The 26,104-nt window shown below is 37.1% G+C and overlaps 1 protein-coding gene across 3 annotated transcripts in view; it reads left to right on the forward strand.

Annotated features, from left to right (window-relative positions):
• Positions 1-26,104, forward strand: part of LOC138706422 (E3 ubiquitin-protein ligase rnf8-B-like) — a 37,291-nt gene that overhangs the window by 2,015 nt on the left and 9,172 nt on the right. For all 3 annotated transcript variants that reach the window (XR_011333995.1, XM_069835712.1, XM_069835713.1), the window contains exons 2-8: positions 639-749; positions 8,301-8,461; positions 10,670-10,808; positions 11,050-11,172; positions 16,035-16,191; positions 19,674-19,930; positions 21,864-22,068. Coding sequence is in view for 2 of the 3 variants with exons in the window: in XM_069835712.1 (XP_069691813.1) it covers positions 639-749; positions 8,301-8,461; positions 10,670-10,808; positions 11,050-11,172; positions 16,035-16,191; positions 19,674-19,930; positions 21,864-22,068 (1,153 nt within the window). In the remaining variant the exon portion in view is untranslated. The remainder of the gene's footprint in view (positions 1-638; positions 750-8,300; positions 8,462-10,669; positions 10,809-11,049; positions 11,173-16,034; positions 16,192-19,673; positions 19,931-21,863; positions 22,069-26,104) is intronic.

Here is a 26,104-nt window from a genome sequence, read left to right on the forward strand (position 1 = left end):
TGACAAGGCTAGTGGGTTAGTTCAGAGGATAGTTAAGTGACATGAGGCGAGGTATGTGACAAGGTTAGTAGACTAGTTATATATTCCCTCAACTCACCCACTAACCTTGTCACATACCTCGTCCTCTTCCTATCTACATAATTTCTATTTGTTCTTTTTTTTTACGACACATTTAACTCGACTAGAGGCCAACTATGTAAATACATTCGTATCTTAGTGTGGTAACGCAATAGCACAGAAATACTTATCTCTCTTCCAGCAGCCTCTAATTACAGTCTTATAAAATTGTGAGATGTGTTACGTAACTATGAACAATTGAAGATACCTATCTGTTTATTAGGCTAAACTAACACTGAGATAGTTCCCTTCGTACTCCGCTTTTACACCTTACATGAATCTGTGACAGGTTAGGTTTGGTTAGTTTAGGCTTTTATTATGCCTTACATATGCGATCAACTGCATCTCCACAAAAAAAAAAAAATCCCTTATAAATTCAACAATTTTTAACTTCGAAATCACTGGAACTATCTCAGCGTTAGTTTCACCCTCTTAAAATAACAGAAGCAACATATATTCAGATTTACCCCTTTCAATATAGGGATCTGTCTTCATAATATAGTGCTTTTGATGTTTTTCAGTTTTCGCTCGGACGTGCTAAACATGTATCATACAATATCCCTGATGTTGCTGTTTCGAAAACTCAGTGCATCTTCCAGAAGACTGATGAAGCCTGGACACTATGTGATAAGGTACGTGAAGCTGCGTTTATAGAGACTCCAGCCTCACTGCATCTAACGAACTCTTCATTTGTGTTATGGTGTTGGATGACTAGTCCACTACAGTTGTGTCCATTTTTCAGCAAGTCCAAAGACAAAAATTTCCATAATCACGTTATGTCCACAAATGTTTTGTCCACTGAACATAACGTCCATAGACATGTAGACCTAATCCACAAACAAATATGTCCACAATAAATTTTGTTCATATAGGCCTACATTATATACAATGACTTTTACTGTCATTTAATTATAATGTCCATAATACATCTTACATCACTAGATGTGATGGTGTAGAGGAATCAGAATTAGATTTATCATTATTATAGAAAGGACCTTCATAAGAGGAATACCTGCCAGATGTAGAAGACGAGAGGTGCCGCCTTGCTTTCCTCCGCATGTCTGGAATGTTTATAACCTAGTCTTGAATGGAACTCAAAGGACAATTAATACAATAGAAGGATGGCACTCCAAATTTAAAAAATGTATAGTAACTCACCATGCTAACATATGGAAGTTTATCGAAAACTTGCAGAAGGACCAAAATGACAATTAGTTATTAATAAATCAATTAAATTAATGGCAGGTCACATGGCAATACATCATCCCATAAAGAAGTCCTATGTTTTAAATTCAAGACACATTGAGGAAATGGTGCGGAATTACCATGTATATAGAGAAAACAGTGATGTTGACAGACATCTTAGAGGCATTAGTTATCAGTTGAAACTGTATGCAGAAGAAATTTCTTGTGATGAAAACGATAATGAAGCAAATTATTGTTATTTTTATAATTGAATAAACATATGTTATAATTATAGTTATTATGTAATATTAAAATTCTAAAATAATGTACATCTGGTTGACTATTATTTCCATCATATTAAAAGCAGATTGATGATTTTTTAAATTGGTTATTACTTCAGATTTGTGGATCTTTTAAATTATGGACAAACCATCTATGGACACAACTACAGTGGACTTTAAATACTGGACCTATAAATTAATGGACTTTAATGTAAAGGACAGAAGAAACTGGACATTAAAAAATGGACATTTTGTCTGTGGACGTAAAGATGTGGACATATCATCCGTGTATCATGTAGGCAGTAGTACCTACAATATCGAGAATCCTGGTAATATTTTTTGGGGCAGCTCCATAACACCAGACTAATCTGACATAGTATGAGCATGCTGATCCGAAACGGAAGTTAGTGGTGCTAATTCAAACATTATCCATTAGAGCACAGTAAAGAATGACATATAATAAATAATAATGTAAATCTTCGCCAAAGCGGTTTTATGGCTGCTTTGGCATTGTGTTATTGGTCCAGGGAAAAAACTAGCTTTTACAAAAACACTTGCAGCAGCTATAATTATTATTTACCACTTTGGCGAAATTTACCAAATAAGTAATATAATTTGCAAATAGTCTATAATTCAATGTCTATTGTTTTCTGAGATTACCAGAATTTTCTCACTTTTTCTTATAACAGGTATGAACATAAATTACTCATGTTTTTCAGATGAATCTTATTAGACTGGGATTACAATCATTTGTTTTCTTTACATTTTGTTACGGTGAATTTCTTGAAGTTTGACAAATACAAGCTCCATGTATCTGATTACAGTCAACGGTAGAGTGAAAGAATGCAAGACGGGCCTGATTCAATATTATCAAGGTCTAGTTTCCACAAATGCGAAGAAACACAAGTTGAATGTCATCCAATCATGAATCAGAAGCGTGGCGACGATCTTTTGTTTTTACCTCTTTCATTGTAAATGTGTCCATATTGCCACTGAAATATTAAGTAAAATAATATTAATTTAAAATTACATAATATGAGGGACGATATTTTGATTGAATATGTCAGGTCGCATAAATATTGTGACAGCGACGTGAGATTCGAACTCACGACCAGCATCCCGCGAGAGATCATATCGCGCGGGCTTCACGAGGCACTGAGGGACGGCGCGCGGCAGAGAGGGGAAAGGGCCAACGCAGCGAGAGAGTGGAGAGAGAGTGCCCGCGCAACTGCTGCGTATGGAGTAGTGGGGGACGGACTCTCCCGACTCTTCCAGAAGTCCGTCGAAGTGGAAATATCCAGATAATTCTCTGCACACCTGTAGAAATTTCTCGCAATTATGATTTCGCTATAAAAGAAGAAACGCCAGCGAACTCGAGCAGTTTTTCAGTTGATTAGTCAGCCAGTCAGTGAGAAAGCCGGAGCAAGCAAGCCAGTCTTATGTACCGGAGTTCGACTCGAGTGTGCGTCCGCAACTGTATCAGCATCCGAAGGCCTGAGTTCGAGTTCAGTGGACCGCAGTTGGAGGGACCTGAGTTCGAGTACAGTGAACTGTCTCTGAAGGTCTGTGGTTCGAGATACTGTGAACTCGAGTTACTGAGCTAGAAGAACTGTGAACGGAGAACTGATAGTTCTGATTTGTAAATAGTGCTTTGTAAATATTAGTTAAGATTAACAGTTCATTGTTGTTCGTACTAGTCCAAGTAAATTGTCATTGTCGTCGGTGGAGTGCTATAACGAATACTGTGTTGAGTGAAAATCCAATTGTTGATGAGAGCGTTTAAGGCGAATTGTAGAAAAGAATTATTGTTGGAAGAATAAAATTCCATTGTTGAGTTGAATTAAATTTACATTGGTGTCAGAAGTGGGATATTATCGACAATGGAGAACCTACAGCAGATCCTGCAAGCCATCGCAGAAATGAAAGCAGAAATGAACATGCACATTAGTGAAGTAAAAGATAACATGAACGACATGAACAGGCACATCAGTGAGGTCAAGAACGATATAAGTGAAGTGAAAACAGAGATGAAAAGTGACATAAGCGGAGTGAAAGATGACGTCACTACGCAAATTGAAAGAGTTTCGGCCCACGTAGATGGAATTGCCGCCATTGTGAAAGACGAACTTAAGGCCGATTTGGATAAACTAAACCAGAATTTTACAACTATAAACGAGACAGTAGCCGAGTTGAGAAAGGATGTAGACCATTTCGATGGCAAAATCCGCGATCTCGAGCGTCGTCAAGAGCAGACGAGCGAGTTGCTGGACAAGACGAGTGAGATGATGGACAAACACGCTGAGGAAAACAAGCACATTCTCGCGTTGGTGGATCGCCAGGCTAGAGAACATAAACAGATAGTTGCTGAGGAGGTTCGACGTGCCATGCAAGAAGCGGCCACAGAGTTGAGGACTCCATATAGTGGCCCTGTGGAACCATCGCCTTCAGCCAGACATTACAACGTCAAGACGCCGAAGTTCGACGGTACGACGTCTTGGGCGATATTCCGTCGCCAATTCGAGGCCACCGCTGCACATAATGGGTGGATGCCAGCGGAGAAGACTACCCAGCTGTTGACCACGCTTCAAGGACAGGCGTCGGAGATTCTTCACAGCGTGCCGAAAGATGGGACAGCCGCTGAGATTATGGCGGCCTTGGAGGGACGTTATGGTGACCATCAACTTGCTGCAGCATTCAGGACCCAATTGAAAACGAGGGTCCAACTGTCAGGCGAGTCCCTGCAAGAATTCGCGATGGCGGTGGAACAACTTGCCCATAAGGCCCTCAGGGGCCTGCCTACTGACTTCATCGCTGGAGAGGCTGCCTACACTGGCAGCAGAGTTCGAGACCCGGAAATAAGACAACAGCTACTCCTGGCAGAGCATCGCACTATCAACGCAGCTCTGGTGGCGGCCCTCAGGATGGAGGCGGCCAAGTCGGCGGCGGGAGTCTCAACACCGCACTGGATCAGGAGCGTCACGGCGACGGATGCTGGGGGGCGCCAACCGAAGCCACCCGAGCAGCAGTCAACGGAGCGGCGGAGACGACGGGTGCCCACCTGCTGGTCCTGTGGCAAACCAGGACACTTGAGAAGGGACTGTGACCAATCCAGCCACAGGCAGGAGAGAGAGGTGGCTGACGTCGAGGAGCGCCAGCAGTCAACGGAGCGGCAGAGACGACTGGCGCCCATCTGCTGGTCCTGCGGGAGGCCGGGACACCTAAGGAGGGACTGCGACCACTCTGGCCACCGGCCGGAGAGAGAGGTGGCAGACATCGAGAGGAGTCAACAGTCGCCTGAGCAACGGGGACGACGGGTGCCCACCTGGTGGTCCTGCGGTGAACCTGGGCACTTGCGGAGGAGTTGCGACCGACCTGGCTACAGTCAGGAGAGAGAGGGGGCCGATGCTAGGAGGAGCACGTCGGCGCCATCATCACCGTCCCCTCGGCTCGTCCTGAAACCGGTCGACAGAAGATGCGACGATGGGCTGATTGCTGAAGGACGGATAAAAGGCCGTCCATGCAGAGTACTGGTGGACACCGGGGCGATGCTCACTATCGCCAGACCAGACGTCGTGCGTGGCCTACCTGGGAGGACGCCGCTGCGCCAATACGAGCTACGGACTGCTTCAGGCGAGAGCTTGCCCATCCAGAGAGAGGTCTTCCTGGACCTGACCTTGGGGAAGAGGAAACTGGAGATGTGGGTGTTCGTCGCCAACATCACCCAGGACGTCGTCCTGGGACTCGACGCCATGTGGTTACTCGATGCGACGGTGGACGTCCGGCGCTGTATACTCCGTCTTGGTCGGGATGATGGACGCCGAGGACCAACCCGTGGCCAGCGAGCTCTCCTTGGAGGGCCAAGGGGAAAAGCAAGATGGCGCCCACGCAGAACGAGTATCGCTGCCCAGCCAAGCCAAGGATGGGGTGGCGCCACCATAAGGAGGGAGCAGCCGGAGGACCCCAAACGTTGGACCGACTAGCAGCCTACCAAGGGACTGCCCGAGACGAGCAGTCCTAAGGAGGGAGCAATGTGACAGCGACGTGAGATTCGAACTCACGACCAGCGTCCCGCGAGAGAGCATATCGCGCGGGCTTCACGAGGCACTGAGGGATGGCGCGCGGCGGAGAGGGGAAAGGGCCAACGTGGAGAGAGAGTGCCCGCGCAACTGCTGCGTACGGAGTAGGGGGGGACGGACTCTCCCGACTCTTCCAGAAGTCCATCGAAGTGGAGATATCCAGATAATTCTCTGCACACCTGTAGAAATTTCTCGCAATTATGATTTCGCTATAAAAGAAGAAACGCCAGCAAACTCGAGCAGTTTTTCAGTTGATTAGTCAGCCAGTCAGTGAGAAAGCCAGAGCAAGCAAGCCAGTCTTGTGTACCGGAGTTCGACTCGAGTGTGCGTCCGCAACTGTATCAGCATCCAAAGGCCTGAGTTCGAGTTCAGTGGACCGCAGTTGGAGGGACCTGAGTTCGAGTACTGTCTCTGAAGGTCTGTGGTTCGAGATACTGTGGACTCGAGTGACTGAGCTAGAAGAACTGTGAACGGAGAACTGATAGTTCTGATTTGTAAATAGTGCTTTGTAAATATTAGTTAAGATTAACAGTTCATTGTTGTTCGTACTAGTCCAAGTAAATTGTCATTGTCGTCGGTGGAGTGCTATAACGAATACTGTGTTGAGTGAAAATCCAATTGTTAAGGCGAATTGTAGAAAAGAATTATTGTTGGAAGAATAAAATCCATTGTTGTGAGTTAAATAAAACGTTACAATATATATATTTCCTGTATATAGCATAAAATACATTTTTGTTTAATATTTAAACCATTTTGCTAACACCACAATACACAATTTTCTCCATTTCCACATCAAGTAGCTAGACACCTCAGTGGGCGATGGGTATTAAGGTTTGTGAGAACACCAGTACAAGAAGTGGAAACAGCTTCCCTGCAAGGATCAGGAAGTGTCTCTTTTCTCTGAGACACTCATGGATTTCTACCGAGAAAGGTCTTTCTTGCTCGCAGTGAACAAATGCAATAAAAATGAATGCTAGCTTAGTGGCTGTGAGAAGTGTCCCAGGCATAAGTCAAGTAAACCATTGCTGCATGTTCAATGAGATTGAAACCCTACCACATGTGCTTAGCTTCTGTAGAAAGGGAGAACTTTTAAGGATAAACCGCCATAATAGAGTTGCAACTGCTTCAGAGAGTGCAACAAGTTTGAAGTGCATGAAGAGATTCATTGCATTTCAAACGAAGGTTCCACTAAGAGAGCAGACATAGTTGTAATCGACAGACAGAGAAGTAAGAGGTACAGAATTGACCCAATGGTACATTTTGAAAAAGGAGTCACTCAAGTACAAGATGTTGTTGTTGTTTTCTAATGCCAGGCATTTGACAATAAAGTCATTTGACCTCTTGCACTCCAATATTTTTCAAAGATATTGTCATGGTTAGCCACTGACGCACAGATTTTGAGATGTTCTAAATCCATTTCTTGATTTGAGTTGCACAATGGACAGTTAGGAGACTGATATATTCCAATTCTATGCAGATGCTTGGCCAAACAGTCATGGCCTGTTGCCAATCTAAATGCAGCTACAGACGATTTTCGTGGTAAATCGGGAATCAACTGTGGATTATGATGCAGGGAGTTCCATTTTTTCCCTTGAGATTGTGTTATCAAATTTTGTTTGTTGAAGTCTAAGTATGTAGATTTAATCAATCTTTTCACAGAGGAATACGTAGATTTAGTAACAGGTCTGTAAGTAGCAGTGCTGCCCTTCTTTGCTAAAGCATCCGCATTCTAAGTACAAGATGTAAATCTTGAGAAAAAACATCATGATCCTTGTTTTGTATATTTTTCACACAAATACAACATCGAGAACTGGGAAACAATTGGGTTGCTTTTTGGTGCAAGTGGAACAGTTACAAGATTTTCAGTTTATCTTTTCAACTGTTTCGGCCTGCACAGTTACCATCTTGAGGGCATCGGGCTCCAAATCTTAAGAGACTCCTTAGCTATAGTACATAATTTTGTTTGGTGTAATGTATTGTAATAGTTTGTAATTTAGCCACCTGTGGCAGCACAGCTAGCTAGTGAACATTGAGTACCGTGGTTTACACTAGACTGGAAGTAGCACTGCTACAGACGCTACCAGACTTTGTGAGAAATTTCTAGAACTTGAGATGCTTGGAAAACATGGAGACAGACTGGTAGAGAGGGTGCTATGCCATTAGATTTAGATTGGTAGAGTTTAATTATGTATTTAGGTTTAGATAATAAAGTTTTCATGTAACCATGGCCACAATACATTTATATTCTTAAAAATCAAAATGTAATAACTTTTTGAAAGTGATAGCTGCCCACTCAAACTTACATAAAACAAAAACAGTTATTGTACTATTGCATTAAAATTATTAGCATACATAAATTAAATATTATCTTCTTTGGATTGATAAGTAGGCTGTATCTTCATGGTAACCCTTAGAAAGGGCAGCTATAACTTTTTTTTGTTATGTCTCTCTTGCATAGCAACCTGTACAATCCAGACAGCTGTGATGTTTTATATAATACATACATACATGTTTATAAGCAATTAGAATTGTTCAATTACCAGTATTTTCTACAATTGTTCGTAGTTCGTACTGTCATAAAATTCTGTTCAATTAATGAAATATGTATGTTGCCATTTAATTTTTTTTTTTTTTTTTTCAGAGCACATTTGGAACATTTCTTAATAAAAGAAAACTGGAGAAAGACAAGCCAACCACATTAAAAGATGGTGACCAGATTGAATTCTCCACTTATAACTTCACATTCTGCACCAAAGATACCTATTCACCTTGTAACAAAAAGATGAGGTTGGATATTAAAGTGTAAGTACTTGACAATATAGGTCTACTAAAATTATTTTGTCACATTGGTTTTATACGTGCAGTTTTGTGAACACTCCACCCTAGAATAAGATTGCATTTTCAAATCTACTACAAATAAACTGAATTCAGATATTGACTCCTCATTCGAAATGTATAGCATCGAAATGTAAGTTACTGAGATAACCTTTTTAGGTCCCTTGCTGCAGTGTATGTATTCTCACGATATATTGCATTCTCAGGTGGGACATTGTGTTGTAGAGACATTTGTGCTTAAATCAGCAGCTAGGTGGGGCGAGAAACAGCTAGCCAGTAATTTTGTCTGAATAGGATTATTTTACATGCCATAAATTTAAAATATGGCATGTCTAGTGTTTGTTCTTCTGAAGGATTCTTAAAATACCTTGTTGATCCATCATTATTGGCCTGGTATGAAATCTATGCTTTTGGGAGATATGATTGTTCAGATGCACTTTCTTTTTAATATATTTCGTAATTCATCTTGCACTTTGTGGTCTGGAGTTCTTTATGCACGATAATAAAGTTTGACTTCAAAAAAAGAAACCTTTAAAATATTTGAAGATCTGCATATAGCTGATGGAGACTTATATTGTTCAAGTAAATTTGTCATTTAGGCTACATATGTATTTCTGGTGAATTCATAATATGGAAAAACAAATCATGCCAAGTAAGGAAACTTTATCTGAAACACGATTTCTGTTAACATGGTCACATTTTAGGAAATGGTTTAGATTTGTTATAAATTAATCCACTGGATTTTGAGATGCAATGCTGTATATTGAGTTAAATATTGATAGTTTATTTTGCTTTTAAACTCAGAGTTAAAAAATGTTTAAATTTCTTACTAAATTTTATACCAGCAATATGTGATACTCAACAGTTTTATCTATTCTCATGTAATATTATGCACTGTGGAGATATCATCTGACTGAGCAGAATATGTATGCAAATGTTGTGTTATATTGAGACATATCAGAAGTTCTAAACAAGAACAAAGAAAACTGCACAAGAACATACTTATTATGAGAAAAAACATTTTCTTGTCACGAAATCATCATTCCAATCAATGTACTTTACCATCTTTCTCAGAGTTGAAAAAGCTCTTGCAATGAAACTGCATTCTGGGATCTTGCAGGGAATGGGGCAATTGGAACTATCCGTAATCCTGAGATTTCTGTTGCGTCTTGTTTGCATTCATAGAACAAAATTTGAATATGATATTTCTCTTGTGTGAGGTGTGATAATGTGGTAGGCCTACAGGTTTTAGTTTTACTATTCAGACATACATACCCTTATTCTGAGATGATGTAAGACAATAGAGAGACATGGGGTTTGTGTAGAAAAAAAAATATTTTGTTGCTAGAGGATACAACAACAAATTTTGTAAACAGCAAAACTGTGAAATAAAATATAACTTTAAAAAATTTGGTTAATTACTTTGCTTTTGGAGTGACCCTCTATTTTAAAATCTATCATCATCATCGTCCTTCCAGGTATTAGGCCTAGTGACCTGTTACGGTCTCCGTCCATCTTTTCAGGGGACATCCCAAAGATCGTCTTCCATGTGATATATAGTGGAGAATTTGTCTTGGGAGTCTGGAACGGTCCATTCTATTGACATGGTTAAGCCATTTTTGTTTATAGTGGTTGAGATGTTCATAAATAGATGTAATTTTCAATTGTTTTGTAATTAGTTCATTCCTTTTATGGTTAAGCAAGCTGTAGCTGGCAGTCCTCCCTAGAAATCTCATTTCCCCAGTTAGATGTTGAACATCTGAGTTTCGGACAGTCCAGGCCTCACTACCATACACGAGGACAGGTCTTGCTAGAACTTTATAAGCTTTTAACCTGGTATGTTTTTGGGTTTTCGTTGTTGTGAAAACCTGGTTGATGGTCCTTAAGGCTCCATTAAAATGTTGAATATTTTCAGATATATCAATAACAAGTAAATATGTCAAATTATAACGTAAATATTTAAATGAGTTTACCTGTTCTAACGTATGGGTTCCAATGCAAATTTTACTCCTAACTGGCTGTTTACCTTGGAACGCCATAAAAAATCTATAATTTCCATATGTCCGTGATTTTGAACATCTATTATAATTGCAAAAAAATCATTAAATTAAACACACACTTTGTTGTTTGGAGATGAGTATGAACCTTCACAGAAAGTTGTCCTCTGTTTCACAGAGATACAGATACTAATCGGAATAAGGGACAGAAAACAGCGCAGAAGATTGACCTGGAAGAGGATAGACTTCAGGACAGTGGCAGTACTACAGTGCAGAAGGCAGAGGAGAGGAGGATGTCACAGAACACACTTCTGAAGGTACTACTGTATGTCACTGTTCTTCAAGAAATCTCTATAATCCCCGAAAATTGTCGACTGTTGCTTTGTAATGCTGTTATGCCATTTGTCTACTTTTGCTGATTAGACTGATGCAAAAATTCATTTTCCTCACTACATAGGTAGATGTCATAGATCGTTACGTTATATCTTTTGTTATCAGTTGAATTTTACTTACACTGTACACTTATGGTTAATATTCAGTATTTCTTATGTTATATAGGAAAAACAGGTCCTGGAAGAAAAGTTAAAAGAAATGCAGAATTTGTTAGAAGAAAAAGATAAAGCCCAAGAGATGCTAAATAAGAAACTACAACAAAAGGAAGAAGAAAGACTACGCGACCTGGTAAGTAGAGGAATTCTGTTAGTGTATCTATGACATAATCTTAAGAACCAATTAGCCATTCAGAAACATATGGATGTAGTTTCGGAATAATTCAGTTTTGTGTAGAAAATTTCGAGTTTTGCAACCATGTGTTGAGATTTAAGTTGTCCGTAATTTCGAATGCTTAAAGATTTTATCCTCATTGCAGTACCAATCACCATTAGGAAAGGATGCTGTGCTGGTGGGCCCATTATTTTATACAGATTCTAGGATAACCAAACATAACAGACAATGATTCTCTGAGACTGAAACCTTTAAATACAGCGCATCTGAGCCATCTAGATTGGGAAATTGGCTGGCCGTTTATCCATCAGGTTTCCACGCAACTGTTACTAGGAGGGAAACGTGATTTTAGTGGCGACAGTGTTTGTTTGGCTGTGATTAAGTGTAGAATGTTCGTTTTCTCAGTTGTGCGTGAATGGAAAACAGATCTTCATTAAGAGAACATATGCAATACATACATAAAGAATAGGAAATAGTGTGGTAAAACCAGACGTAAATATCCTGAGACCAGTACCCTTAACATTTATTTAACAGACTGATGCTGGGTTGCAAGAAACCTGTTCCATAAATTGCTATTCTCTCGTTAAGTAACGGACCTTTAAACTATTCCAGTCTTTAAAGTATAGGTCGTTGATATTTAACGATCTGTTAGCTATTCCACCTTTAAACTGTAAAAATTCAAAACGACAGAGCCATCGTAGCTGGCGCAAATAATTCGCTCATTATACATGCGTGTCGCTATGGTAATATTGTGTTTTTGGATAGTCATTGTTTTCAAACTTTGCACAAGATAGGCATCAAATACTGACCCAGGCCAACATGCAACGATTCTTGGTACAGATTGATAGAGAAGTAACCCTTCCTGTTTCGGTACATCTCATTCAAGTGTCCAATAGGGCTTTGAATTTTCATATGGCTACAGTCTATACACCAATAACGGGAAAATTGCAAATTAAGAAGAAATCCTGTTTTACTGTTTGTACAGAATTTCCTTGAGGCACAGTAATGTATTGTTCTCTCATTCTTGCAATGCAGTCACACATCTTATTATTCTACAAACTGTAGATTTATAAACATGAATATGATCCACTATCACATTCTGAAATGCTCCTATTGCGTAATAGCGCAAGGTTATTTACTGTGTGCGATTTGTTTTCCAATATAATGCCCTATTTCATGCAAGAGAGCCATGAATGTGTCTTTCGATAATCTAAATCTAACCTTAAAATCAATATTATCGTATTCTTCTAGAGGATTCAATCTGTGTCTCAGTATTCTTGGTCTTGGTAGATGTACCATATCAAACATAACCTCTACATCAGAGGATTCTATAATACAGTGAAACCTGCCTTTGCGGTCACTTCATTTAAACCGCCACCTGGCCAAAAGGCCAATTTTCTCTGGAACCAATTGGATTTTCCATAAGATCAATACAAATTCTCTCTTTATTTAGCGACCACCTCATGCGCCGGCTAGCGGCCGCAGTCTATTTGGATTGTAACCTGACTATAACAGTCACTGTCCAACAAAAAATCTTTTCACGGATACTGTCTGACCTATTTTTTCGATGGTTAGAGGACAGGGAGCAATATCACGAGGGCAATAGCTAAGTGTACAACAGTACACCCTCCATATCTTGGGGTTAGTTGGTTACTGTTTTATGACTCTTTTGTCACTTTCCACTCCGACCCTACACAGCTATAAATTCTTACTCGTTTTTAAAGGATTGAAACACGGACTTTTTCCATCGAAAATGTCACAGTATGTTTTAGGTCAGTAGTTAACCATTCCAATTTTTTAAATGTTTTTTTCTCCTCTTTCTACCTTTCTCTATTGTCTATTGGACCAGCTTTTACGAATTTGTCTTCTTTTCATTCAGTTGATTCAGAGGAACTGTGAAGTTAGTTTGAGAGAGGAATCATGTCTAACAATAAATCTAGAGTAATTTAAGAGGTGAGACGAAAAATGATTGAAGAAAGTGAGAAGGGAACATCTGCGAGAAATATTGCAGAAATATTAAAATGTTAAAGGACACACATAAACAGTATAATTAAGAATAAAGATGAAATGTTGAAAGAATGGAGAAAAATATGCGTGGTGGCCAAAAAGGAAGAGAGAATCTGTGTTTAGTAATGTGAATGATTTCGTTTACGAATGGTTCAAGTGTGCGAGGGCGAAGAAATTGCCAGCAAGTGGGCCTTTGATTCAAGAGAAAGCTCTTGAAATTGCCAAAGAACTCAATGTAAGCAATTTTGTTGCTATTAATGGGTGATTAGAGTGCTTTAGAAAACGCCATAACATTGCATTTCGTTCTGTCTGGTGAAGGAGGTGACATTGCAACCAATGTTATTGAAGAATGGAAAAAATAGACTGCCTTCAATTCTTGCGGAATATGAACGCAGAGACATTTACAATGTTGACGAAACAGGTTTTTTTTCCAGGTACCTCCCTAACAAAACTTTAAGTTTTAAGAAAAAAGAGTGTAAAGGGAGGAAGTTGGCAAAAGACAGAATAACCCTACTCTTTTTTTTGTAATGCTGTAACCACTCTTAATGAAAGGGAAATCATTAAAACCGAGATGTTTGAAAAATGTTGACATGGGCTTATTGGGGGTGAAGTGGCTGCCATCAATAAAACATGGATGACATCATCATTGTTTGAGAATTGGCTGTGCGATTTCAATTCCAAGATTAAATGACAAAATCGCAATGTGATCGGTGAAATTGGTGTTTCTTCCCCCAAATACGACATCACACCTCCAGTCCCTTGATCAAAGTATTATCTAGTCATTTAAATTGAGGTACCGCAAACAAATTTTGAAAAGGCTAGTTGCAAGCATGGAAGAGGCTGACATTAATATGCACAATTGTTGTACGCGCACAGTACTAAAAAGACAATGAAATTCAGTATTTTCATGTTGATTCATAAAAAACCGCAACCTTAATCAAGCGGCCACCTCATAAAATGGCCATTTTGCAAGGTAACTTCAGATGGCCGCTTTAGACAAGTTTCACTGTAGTAGTAAAATTGTTTTATTCACAGAACTTTTCCTATACACACATGAATCTCGAGTTCATTGTGATATGTATATTACATTTCACTTACTTCTGATGATAACATATCCATGAAATTACTTAATACTGTCAGATACAAAAACAAGAAATATACGTACAATATGGCGGCTAACGATTCGTTAACAGTTTATAGCTCCGATTTTCGACCTATAGTTTACAGAGTGCTTTAACGAACCAATAGCTTTAAAGGTCATTCTTGCAACGCTTACTGACGCTAAATGAACAATAATATAGGACCAGTAGTGTTTAACGAACCTTATAAATGCTTTCTTGCAACCCAGCATTAATGAAATGGGTATTTTAAATGACAGAAAAAAAAGACAAAAGAGCTACGTTCTTACAGAGGAAATAATCAATGAAATTGAAGCATAGTCCTCGCAAGTCTCAGAAATGTTTAGCACAGGAGACAGGAGTTCATAAAGCATCTATAGGAGTGGCAACAAACTTATCGAACAGCAATCATTGCAACAATGAATAAAACCCAACATCATGATCCCATAACATAAAGTGTATAAAATGAATCCCCATACACTAGATGAACAGAAAGAAAATACAGGGACTGGCATAAGTCAGTGCGAGTGCTAATGTAAGTAATTTTATCTTACCAAGTATCAGTTGTTGCTGCTTATTTCCCCTGACTCACCAGCACTGACAGCCATTGTCCTACATGTACGTACACCTATAATCTTTTCACTGTAAGAAAAATCCTAATATATACAATAGGATGTGACTGAAGTGAGGTTTCATTGGCCGCTGTTTGGCGCCATAGATTCTCAGTACGTGTTCCCGCCTGCTGTTGTACATTCTGTTTCATGTTAAACATTTCCCGTTACTCGTCAAGTAGGCCTAACCTCACTACTGTGCATTCGTTTGCTTAGGAAACATTTATTTTATAATCACTGTAATTAAATTATTTTTAAGTCTTATGTCTTCACAATGGACAGTTGAGGATGCAAAAGCCATACTTCAATACCACGTGCTTACGTGAACAACTACGAGCTCAAGTGACGCCAGCTTGTTACAAGAACAGACTACCTCGATATTACTGTTGGTATTCATCCGCGTTCATAGTACATAACAAAATATAAAAGTAGCTTTTCTTTTACATAGCGTTTTAAATATGAGTGAAGTTATATATTTCATTGTATTTAACAACTAGAATTCAATGTTTTATTTTCAAATAATACAAGATTGTGGTTTCCAAATACGAACTATATTTTCCTGCGTCATGTGAGTGTTTTGACTGGGAGCCAATCACGGGTATGACAGCAACGTGCTTGTGTTTACATTAGGATTTTTCTTACAGCGAAAACAGTATAGATGCCTCAGACACACTTTAGTTCCGAAACATTTGACATATTAAATCTCAGCACATGATGATAAAACCAAGCCAAAATTCTCTTTACAACCCAATACAGTACTATGAAAGTCTGAAATATTGTTATTTCTTCATATTTGGAAGAAAGAGCAAACTTCATTTATCACATATAAAAATTTCGATATGTGTCAAATCATGGTGCAAGGCGTGATACTATCGTAATAATCTTACATTACAATACAATTTTTTTTTTTCAAGCTAAACTGTAGGCAGTGAAGCTATCTACTTGTATCCCATTATGTTATGTTACTACAAGATTAGCACCATGAAATTTCTTAGTAATCAAATGCCTCTGTGTAATGAATTTATTATTATTATTATTATTATTATTATTATTATTATTATTATTATTATTATTATTATTACAGAAAGAATTGCAAGAACAGAAGGACAGACAGGCAGAAGCAATGCGCGAAGCACTTGAGAAAGAAGTTAGAGAAAAGGAAGAGATTCTTAGAATTCAGCTTGCTAGAGAAATTCAGAGTTTGCAGGAAGAAAAGCTGAAAATAGAGAATAATATAAGAGGTAATAAACTTAACTACTTTTTCATTCTTGGGCACCTCAAACTATTTCGTAGTATTGAGGATCTTTCATGCATATAAATAACTGTGTAGAGATTTGTTTTGACATCTTGTAAGTGATTATTGAAATTGCGAAAATAGGTCTCTCGGGTTAGTATATAATATTACAGTGATTCCCAATTAATGGTCTGCAGAGTCCTGGATGTCCACATTATCCTTGCAGGGAGTCTGTGGCACTATTGACAATGAAATACTCCATTCATAAAATACGATTTTTTTTTTCTACCAGATTGAATATTTTCATGTTCAGTTAAAACAAGTCTTGTGTGGTTATATAATTATGTTAAACTATTTAGATATTTGTTATACTTGAACACACTCAGCACTAGGCTTCAATGTAATTATGTGAACACACGTATTTATGTTGAAGAGAGGATTGAGACAGTAATTAAATAATATTGTCTAATAACAGAAACTAAGAAGAAGCTAAAAGGCACAAATTAGTTTAATGATTATGTATTATTATATAGGTACTGATGTTCCCCAAAGCAAAAAGACTTCATCAGAAGTGGCAATTTTAATAAAGGAAATATTGAAACATAGAATACAGAGTTATAATTTTATAAATGAATGCATAATGAATATATGTATAAAAACAATTAGAGGACATTTAAATGCATTTTGTATCTGATTTTTTTTAAATCAATCAGTTATTAATTATTGCTATTTTAGATCTAATTAAATGCTGTTTCAGTTACACGTTTTTTTCTTCAGACCTCATAAAAACGTATAAATGAAGTTTTGCTGTATTTTTAACTACGAGAATGACTTAATAACATTAATATTTTTTTTATTTTATTGTGAGATTCTATGAATACAACTTTCAACAGTTGCGCTTCTTTAATTAAACCAAAAGAGTTTACTGATGAAAGAGTAGCATGATCTTAGTTATTGTCAATCAGTGTTCTGACACCAACCCAGATCTGTTGACCAGAAGTTCCAGTTCTGATACTGCAAGTGAGGATGAGTGTGAGGTATAGCTATAGGTAAGGGAGTGTCTTTATAATCTGAAAGTTTAATCTTGAGTAGTTTTTAGCACAGGTGCATATTGTATTTGCTATCACCCCCCTCCTGGGTTTTAGGATTAAAAAATTGGTGTGAATACAGTATTTTTGCATTCTTACATTTTTACAGCAAACCTTATTTCGAGCAAAATTTAATTAGAATATACAAATTAATTTTTGTACCTCCTGGAAGTTTAAAATTGATTGTTTAAGTGTGAAAAACATATAAACGAAAAACATAATTGAAATAAATTAACATGAAAAGTATAGGAATTTTGTAGAGACTTAAGAAAAAAAATATGTAAGTGAGAAACATATAGATGAAGTTTTACCGTATTAGGCAAAAGAATGATAAGAAAAAGCAAATGTAGATTAAATATATAGAATGGTCAAATTAAAGATATGATTGATAATAAAAAAAAAAGCTCACTTGAAACACTACAAACAAACACTATCGAAAATAAAATTGAATATCAGTATAGAAGTGCAGTTGTAAAAAGAGAAATCAGGAAACTAAAACATACAATATGGGCTAATTACATAATATATAAGCACAATTGAACATGATTGCCATAGAGCCAAAGACTTGCCTATGAAATTGTAAGATATTTTAATTCATCTGAAAAAGATACAGAAAAATAAATAACATCAGAAAATATATGGATTAAACATTATGAATTGTGGATGCAGAAAAATGCAATGCAGGGTTAATACCCTGAAACAAGTGATGATCCAATTGAAAGAGAAGAATTAGAAAACATACTCAAGACATTTAAAAACAAAAAATTCACTGGCATAGATAACATAAATATTGAACTGTTGAAATATGTACCTGATGAAATAAAAAGCAGACTACTATATATATTGAATGTCTGCTGGAGAAGATACAGTATCCCCGATAAATGGAAAATAGGACTAGTATCCTCCATATTCAAAAAGGGAAACAGACAGGACTGCAATAATTATAGGGGAATGTGCTTGATAAATACAGTCAACTTCGGATATAGTGAATCTCTGCGGACTTGCGTATTTCGTTCACTAAATCTGAAATATCTCTGCCTTAACCTTAAATGACAGAAATGAATGAAATTGTGAACAATAAAATAAAATATTTCATTTCTGTGAAATGGATACATTGTATACTGTTACTCACAGTTGATTTACTTAAATTATTCTGTTGGCCCACATCCGCTCGTGAAAGACTACTTTCAATGTCATGTAATATTCACCTTGTCTTCCAAAGAAAACACTTTACCCTTCGACACTTTTATACAGGACAATCACTGTTGGAACACTAGAAACAAACTGATCAGGTAGAAATGACAAACTCTGTTATGGTGTGACTGCATACTCAGCCTTGAAATTTCCCAGGCCACTTAAAGGAAACTGGGAGGAGGTTGATGGAGTTTGAAAGCCATCAGAATCTTACCTTCATATATGCTCTGGACATAATGTCCGTCCCCTCTTAATAAAAGAAGGCAATTTTATTTTCCATTGTTTTGATGCTATCTGTCATAATGAAATGTTTCTGAGAACAAAAGGCAACCCTTTGAAGGTGGAGGATTAGAAATAACAGTAGAGTAGTGTGCCTGAGAACAGAATGTCAACCCTTTGACAGTGGAGTGATGCAAGTCATCACGCATTGCCTGGATTTACAGTACAGCTCATTGTCTAATCCTACCTTTGTCCTTATGTCTGATTTCTACTTACTTGTTGTTTATATTTTATTATTATTATCTTATTCAGTTTTGTGTGTAAAATTGTAGTGTACTTTGTAAATTTGTAGTGTTTTTTGTAATGCAGTTTTACTCCTGGTTGAGTGTAGGGAAAGCCGTATAGCCTTAACTCTGCCAGGTTAAATAAATCATTATTATTATTATTATTATTATTATTATTATTATTAAAGGAGTAAGAAACTTAGAATGTTGTTCTCAACACATTCTTTCAATTTTATATAAGATCTGACTTCAAATAAGAATTTGTCAGAATATAAGGTTCACTATAAACGGAAATATTAATGTACTTTTAATGTATGTGGGTCGGGACTAACAATTTAGGTTCACTATAGCCGAATGTTCACTATATCCATAGTTGACTGTACTACATACATGCTATATGCTAAGATAGTTACTCGACGACTTAATGTTATCAACGAATGTGTAATAATGGAAGAACAATGTGACTTTAGAAAGGGGAGATCATGTTTGGATTCTATATGTACTGTAGAACAATTAATTCAAAAGAGACGAGAGTACAATTTGCCCACATACATGTTATTTGTGGATTACGAAAAAGCCATTGATAGAATGTCATGGGTAAAGCTGTCTCTGTATGAGCTTTCATGCAATCTTGTAAGATGTATAATATGTGAAGTTACCTTTTATTGTAGACGTATAATATGTGAAATTCCCTTTTATTGTAGACGAACATTCCAAAATAAAAGGTGAGTCAGCTGAAAACTTGAAACGACTGAAGGAAGAACTCCAGAAAGTTAAGAATGACTTGAGCAACGTGGAAGGAAAGAAGCAGTACCTGGAGAAGGAGTTGGAGGAGACGACAAAGGCAAAAGAAGAGGCATCTGAATCATGTTTGCGGGCAAAGCAGGAAATCCTGGAAAACTTCGGAGAGCTTATGGAAACCGAACTTCAGTGTGGAATCTGCAATGAACTCTTTGTCACTGTAAGTGCTAAACTAAAATATTGTATTTTTCCATTTAGCGGTAGTTTGATTTATTTTTGTTTGGCAGTCATAACATCAAACAAGTGATTTTGGACATTCATCTGTGTACAAGGATAATTATCGAGAAAAATCCCAAATATTTTTGTTTTGTTTCACAATAGTTTCTTTTTATACTTTACTAGTTTTTATCTCACGCAGAATAAGATATTTAATGTGAATCTGATGTAGAAAAAGAATAAGTTATTACCCTTTGGGTCTGAAAATTCTAATTGCATGGTTATAAATCAAATCTATATTATGTTGAAAATGGAGGTTTTTTTTTTTCTTAATTTTTTTCCCCGTTGTTAACTCTATAGCATCTATTAGTGCTTTATAGTTGTGCTAACAGCTGGAGTTACTTGTCAATAATGTGACGCTGAAACTTGTGTTCAGGTTACTGTCCAGCAATAGTCCTGATATATTTTACAGTATTTTTTTTTATGATTAGATAATTAATATTAACCTATCACACTCACAATCACACACACATTCATACAAATTTCCAGACTCTGGATACCCAGGCAATTTTTCTTCTTCAAGAAAAATTCACCAAGAGCTGAACCCGGGACCTCCAGTCGAAATGAAGTTTACTGTCAAAGAATAAACTAAGATCCTCGACACTATCTATCTGTTCTTGAATATATATATATATATATATATACATATATACATATCTGTGTGTGTGTGCGTGCGTGCGTGCGTGCGTGCGTGAAACTTGGGGAATATATTCTTAACATATCACGCTAAATTATGAGTTAAAACCACGTTCAGAGATTCCATTCTATCCTTTGGAAGCCTTATTTCTATTGTGTCACACGTGATGTCAGAATGTCAGTTGACGTAAGGATATGTAATGAATTTGTCTGCCATTACTCTGACAGCCTAAGCAGCAAAAAGGTTAATTACAATTCAGTTTCAGCATAGTAATTTTTCTTTTCATGCTGTTCTCTTCAGTCTATAAGGTAAGGTCTCTGTCACGTTGTGGAGATTAGTAGTCAGCAATATTTTGGTTGTATGAAAGATTTTTAAATTGTGAATAATCGCATCAAAGAAAAATTTGGATATTTATGAAGATGATGATTTCTTTAATTAGTTACTGCTCCACCTGTTTCTGTAATTTTTGCCATATAAATCACAGACACGTATTACTTGGCTTCTTTGTAAAAAAAAAAAAAAACTCATGTGGACCTTTTTTGCAGGATATTTTTACAGTAGAACATGCACAACACAATAAATAATTACAATTATCAGAAGATATACTTTCTGACCTTACAGTTAGAAGCTGCATACCATTTATCTTTTTGGCAGAAAATTATTTTGAAAAAAAAAAAGGAGAGCGAGATAAGACAGCATTTGAACTTAAAGAAAATTTCTCAGTGTTTGAAATATTACAGTAACTCACACATATTAGCAGTTGCTGAGAGAAGTCAAAATTTTATTTCTCACTTTTGTATAAACCAATCAGAGAAAGTCATCAATTGACATAGGCATAGATTATTAGCAATTGAATTGGAGTCGAATCTCATTTTGCCACCTATGGACAGATCTAAAGTAGTAACCCATGCCCTATCTAGGAGACAACTGGTTTATGGGGTTGATTATATATAAAAAGAAATGATGTTCGAATGACATTTGAGATACAGGTCGTTTGGTTATTGATAAAAATAACCAGGCAACAGCTTCAACTGGCATGGTAATTTTTGCCCATTCCTAGTACTTTGATTTTTAGTCATTAAGTCACTGCATTATCTCACTTCTACTTTGACAGTTCTGAAGTACTACACTTAAATAATTATTATGACCACCCTGTACTCAGTTTAATTGAGGAAAATAGTGTGATCTCCATAAAATAAATGTGTTAACTTGTGTTTTTTTCTCTCTCGCTTTTCTCCAGGCGACCACCCTGAACTGCACACACACATTCTGCCGTTCTTGTATTCTGGAATGGAAAAAGAAGAAAAAAGAGTGTCCAATATGTCGTGCTCGAATATCTTCTGAAAATAGGTCCCTCGTTGTAGATAACTTCATAGACCGAATGGTGCAGAACTTATCTGCAGAAATGCAAAACCGAAGACAAGAGCTTGTTGAGTCAAGACAAAGTATGTATTACTTGATATACCATATAATCTGTTGCAAGAAATATTTCCAATGTTCATGTGCAAGGTATTGATAAAGTCCTTGTGCATTTTAAAATTGTGACATAAGTGGTTTTTTTTTTTAATTGGGTTATTTTACAAGGCTGTATCAACATCTAGGTTATTTAGCGTCTGAATGATATGAAGGTGATAATGCCAGTGAAATGAGCCCGGGGTCCAACACCGAAAGTTACCCAGCATTTGCTCGTATTGGGTTGAGGGAAAACCCCGGAAAAAACCTCAACCAGATAACTTGCCCCGACCGGGATTCGAACCCTGGCCACCTGGTTTCGCGGCCAGACGTGCTGACCGTGAACCCGGGCCACCTGGTTTCGCGGCCAGATGTGCTGACCATTACTTCACAGGTGTGGACCGACATAAGTAGTCTGCAGTAAGCTAGATAGATGTAATTTGCATAAGTACCCACACAGCAGCTCATATCAGGGACCTTTTACAGTGGTCGGGATGGGAAATCCTAGAAAATCCTCCCTACTCGATCTCAGTCCATGCAACTTGATTTCATTCTGCAGCTGTGTGGGAATGGTTTGCAAATGAGGAGAACATCTTAACAGCATTTCGGCGACATGTGGTACACATTGATTAATCACACACAGCCAAGGGTATTTAATGCCTTTCCCATTATTGGCAAAGATGTATGGATCCTTGGGGGACTATTTTGAAGGCTGTTAGCTGTGTTTCCTTTTATGTTTAATAAAAAAATGATTTCTATTTATGAATATTTCGATTGTCCCTTGCCCCTTGGTTCCTGTGCCTGAATGTGTTAGCATTGCAAAGCACATTCCAGTGACCTTCAAATGCATTGAATTTCCATTGTTGCATCTTTATTGGCTGATATAACACAGTTGCCATGACTTATGAAACAACCCTCGTATATAATTTACAATCAAAAAATTTGTATAAAGACAAGATAAATAATTATATTAACAAGTAATTCTATCACTTGTAATACTGACTCTTAACAAATGTAACGGCATATTTGGTTCAAAGTTCTGCATGAGTACACTACACTTTTAATATTTTCCGTGGGGCAAATCCAGTAAGTGTGTTGGTCAGACTATTGCATAAGTTCATTCTGTGCTGATTTTCAGGATTTGAACCAAGTAAAATAGGGAGTAGTTTATGGGTGGAAAGAAAGTAACAGGGTAGACATATTGTTGATACACAGAGGGAGAACTGAACAATTTACTGAGATATCTTTTGTCAAAAGTTGCCTACTAGCGATAAATTGGCAACATGATTTTAGAGAAAGTGTAATGAAACTCATCTTGCCAAACCACGATAATCTGGTCAAGATAGGTTTCTCTAAGTGGTGACTGGAGGGGTGTAATGATAGCTTTTGTGCAGTTCTTCTCTGCATTTATTATCTTACCATTGTTCGTTTCTCCTCATTCTGCTTTCTATTTCATTCTTTTCATTCCATCCTGAGGGCACTGTAATATCGATACATTAGGATCATCATCTTCCTCTGCAACACTCTTTGTGATTACAGCTATAACAAAGCATTTATGAATTGATTCGGACTTCACTCTATCCCAAACATACCAAAGGAAATGCATAGCCTGGAAACAAGCAATGAAATTAGAAACGTGCAAAATGAAAGCATTTTTATATCTTGATGACACAACTTTTAACTCTATTATATCACTTGAATACAATATGTAACTTTAACGTGTTAAAAGAATGATTTGTTTTAGTTGTTTTTTTGTTGTTAGGTATCATGTGTCTATTTTTGTTTATTGTGTTCTTTATTATGGTGTGGTAGTGTGTTGTGAGGTCGTTTTTGAGTTTTGTGATGTTCTCTTTATTTTATTGTGCACATCTTGTTTGTATATGATTATGTATCTATTTAGCACGTGAAAGTTATATATTGTGTTCAAGGAATTTTTATTAAACGTGGTTTTAAATGACAATAAACGTAAAAAATACCAAATGTGTTGATATCGTTGCCTGCATGAAAAATACTATAGCCAGACAACATTCAAAACATAGTGCTTCCATTCTTGAGTCACGCACGACATTATTGTTCTATTTGACTTACTCCCTACTCCAGTCTGACTGGTAGGAGCATTTGATTTGTGTGCACTTCGAAATGTATGTTGTCTGGCTACAGTAATAATATTGTTTGTATAATGGATACCTGTAATACCGATCAGACTGTGTAGCATGAAATGTAGTTCAGTTTTCTGCAACTATTGGCTTGGCTTTAACATTACTTCAACAGCTTCTCGAAAGTATACATTGAGTTCGAGGTTTTTCTATGTTGTTTTTATATGTGAGTGACTTCGGCGACACATATATCATCAATGCACAATGATGCATTTTCATTCAATAACCTGCTCTTATTGTGAATGTGTTAAATGCTAAATCTATTTTAATGCGTATTAGAAGTATTATCACCTCACTGAATAGGTTATCTTTCCCCATTGCCCACGCACCTCAACCTAGAGCTCACTGATAAATGGCATTTCTCAGCTCGCAGCAGTACCCTTCAATGGGCCATCCTTTTTCAAACTCAATGAATGCAATGTATACTACCAAGTGTGTGCATGTGTATAATCAATGAACGTAGATGTTTTGTAAAGAAAAACATTTAAACCTTTTCATTAATCCCCAAAATTAATGTTTCAAATAAACTATTTCCTGAAATTAAAAACATAAATTTAGCAGTAATATTAACAAGAGTATTATTCACGCAAATAAATCATCCACTAGCAATAGGATTAGCACTATTAATCTAAACAATAATTGGTGAATCCAGCAGATCTTTTCAGCATCATAATTTACGTTTTTTCCTTGCACACTTGGATGTAGTGACCTGAAATTGAATGACTACTGTATTAGTTTAACTTCTTCCCTTGCAGATGATTTTCCTTATCATGTATTCTAGTATAATGTTTTCCTCTAATTTAACTTTAACGTGCAAAAACGAAATAATTTGTTCCTGACTGAGATATTATTTCATTAAGGTCAAAATTTGAATGCCGAACAAAGTGACTCAGTGGTAAAATATGTACTCACATTTGAGAGTTCACGTGTTCAAATCCTGGGATCAGAAAATCAGATCTGGATTTTTAGTGGCATCCTTGATCATAACATATGTACGAAGTTATGTAGTTATTTCAAAGGAAAATGCTGCATTTGTTTCCACTTGCACTATGTAAATACAGATACTGTTTCACAAGACCTGAAAACTCAAAGAACATTCATGGAAGAAGTTTGAGAGTGGTTACTTCGTTTGAACATTGATAAAGTAATGCAGCTTCCGAGTTTTACCATGCATAAGGTGCATAAGGCTGTTGAGAGTGGTGGAATATTAACTAGAAAATAGCATTTTGTTGTTGAAAAATATACAGTAAAATCTTGGATTACGAGTAACTTGGTTTGCGAGTGTTTTGCAAAACGAACAAGGAATGAGGAAACATTTTTGTTTGGTAAACGAGTGATGTCTTGCAATACGAGAAGCACGATTTGTACGTAACTTGCTTTGCTTGCGAGCAACAGCAAGAGGCAATGGAGGGGATCTCGTCTGAGGAGGAAGAGGAGAAAAGAGCAGACGAATTCCTCACTTCAAATGAGATTAAAGAGGTGTGTAAAAAGTGGGAAGCAGTACAAATTTTTTTATATTCACCACTCTGATAAGGTTGTAGCAGTGCATGCGATAAATCTGTTTGACAACACAATGTCACATTTCTGCAAAATTCTCAAAACGAGGCAAAAGCAGGTGTCATTGGATAGTTCTTAGTCAAAGCAAAAGATTCCAGTCAATCAAGCAGTTAGAAGTGATTCTGTTAGTGATAGTGAAAATATCTTCTTTAAATGTTCAAAAAGTTTACTAAGCAGTAAAACAGGTGAAAGACACTCAAAAACAAAATACAGTAAAGTAATTTGTGTTGCACTAATATATTGAATTTTACCTAAATTACACCATATTTTATATGGATAAAAGGTTGTGAAACGAATTAATCTGAGTTTGCATTGT

The sequence above is a fragment of the Periplaneta americana genome, chromosome 9 (assembly GCF_040183065.1).
Source record: "Periplaneta americana isolate PAMFEO1 chromosome 9, P.americana_PAMFEO1_priV1, whole genome shotgun sequence".
NCBI lineage: Eukaryota > Metazoa > Arthropoda > Insecta > Blattodea > Blattidae > Periplaneta > Periplaneta americana.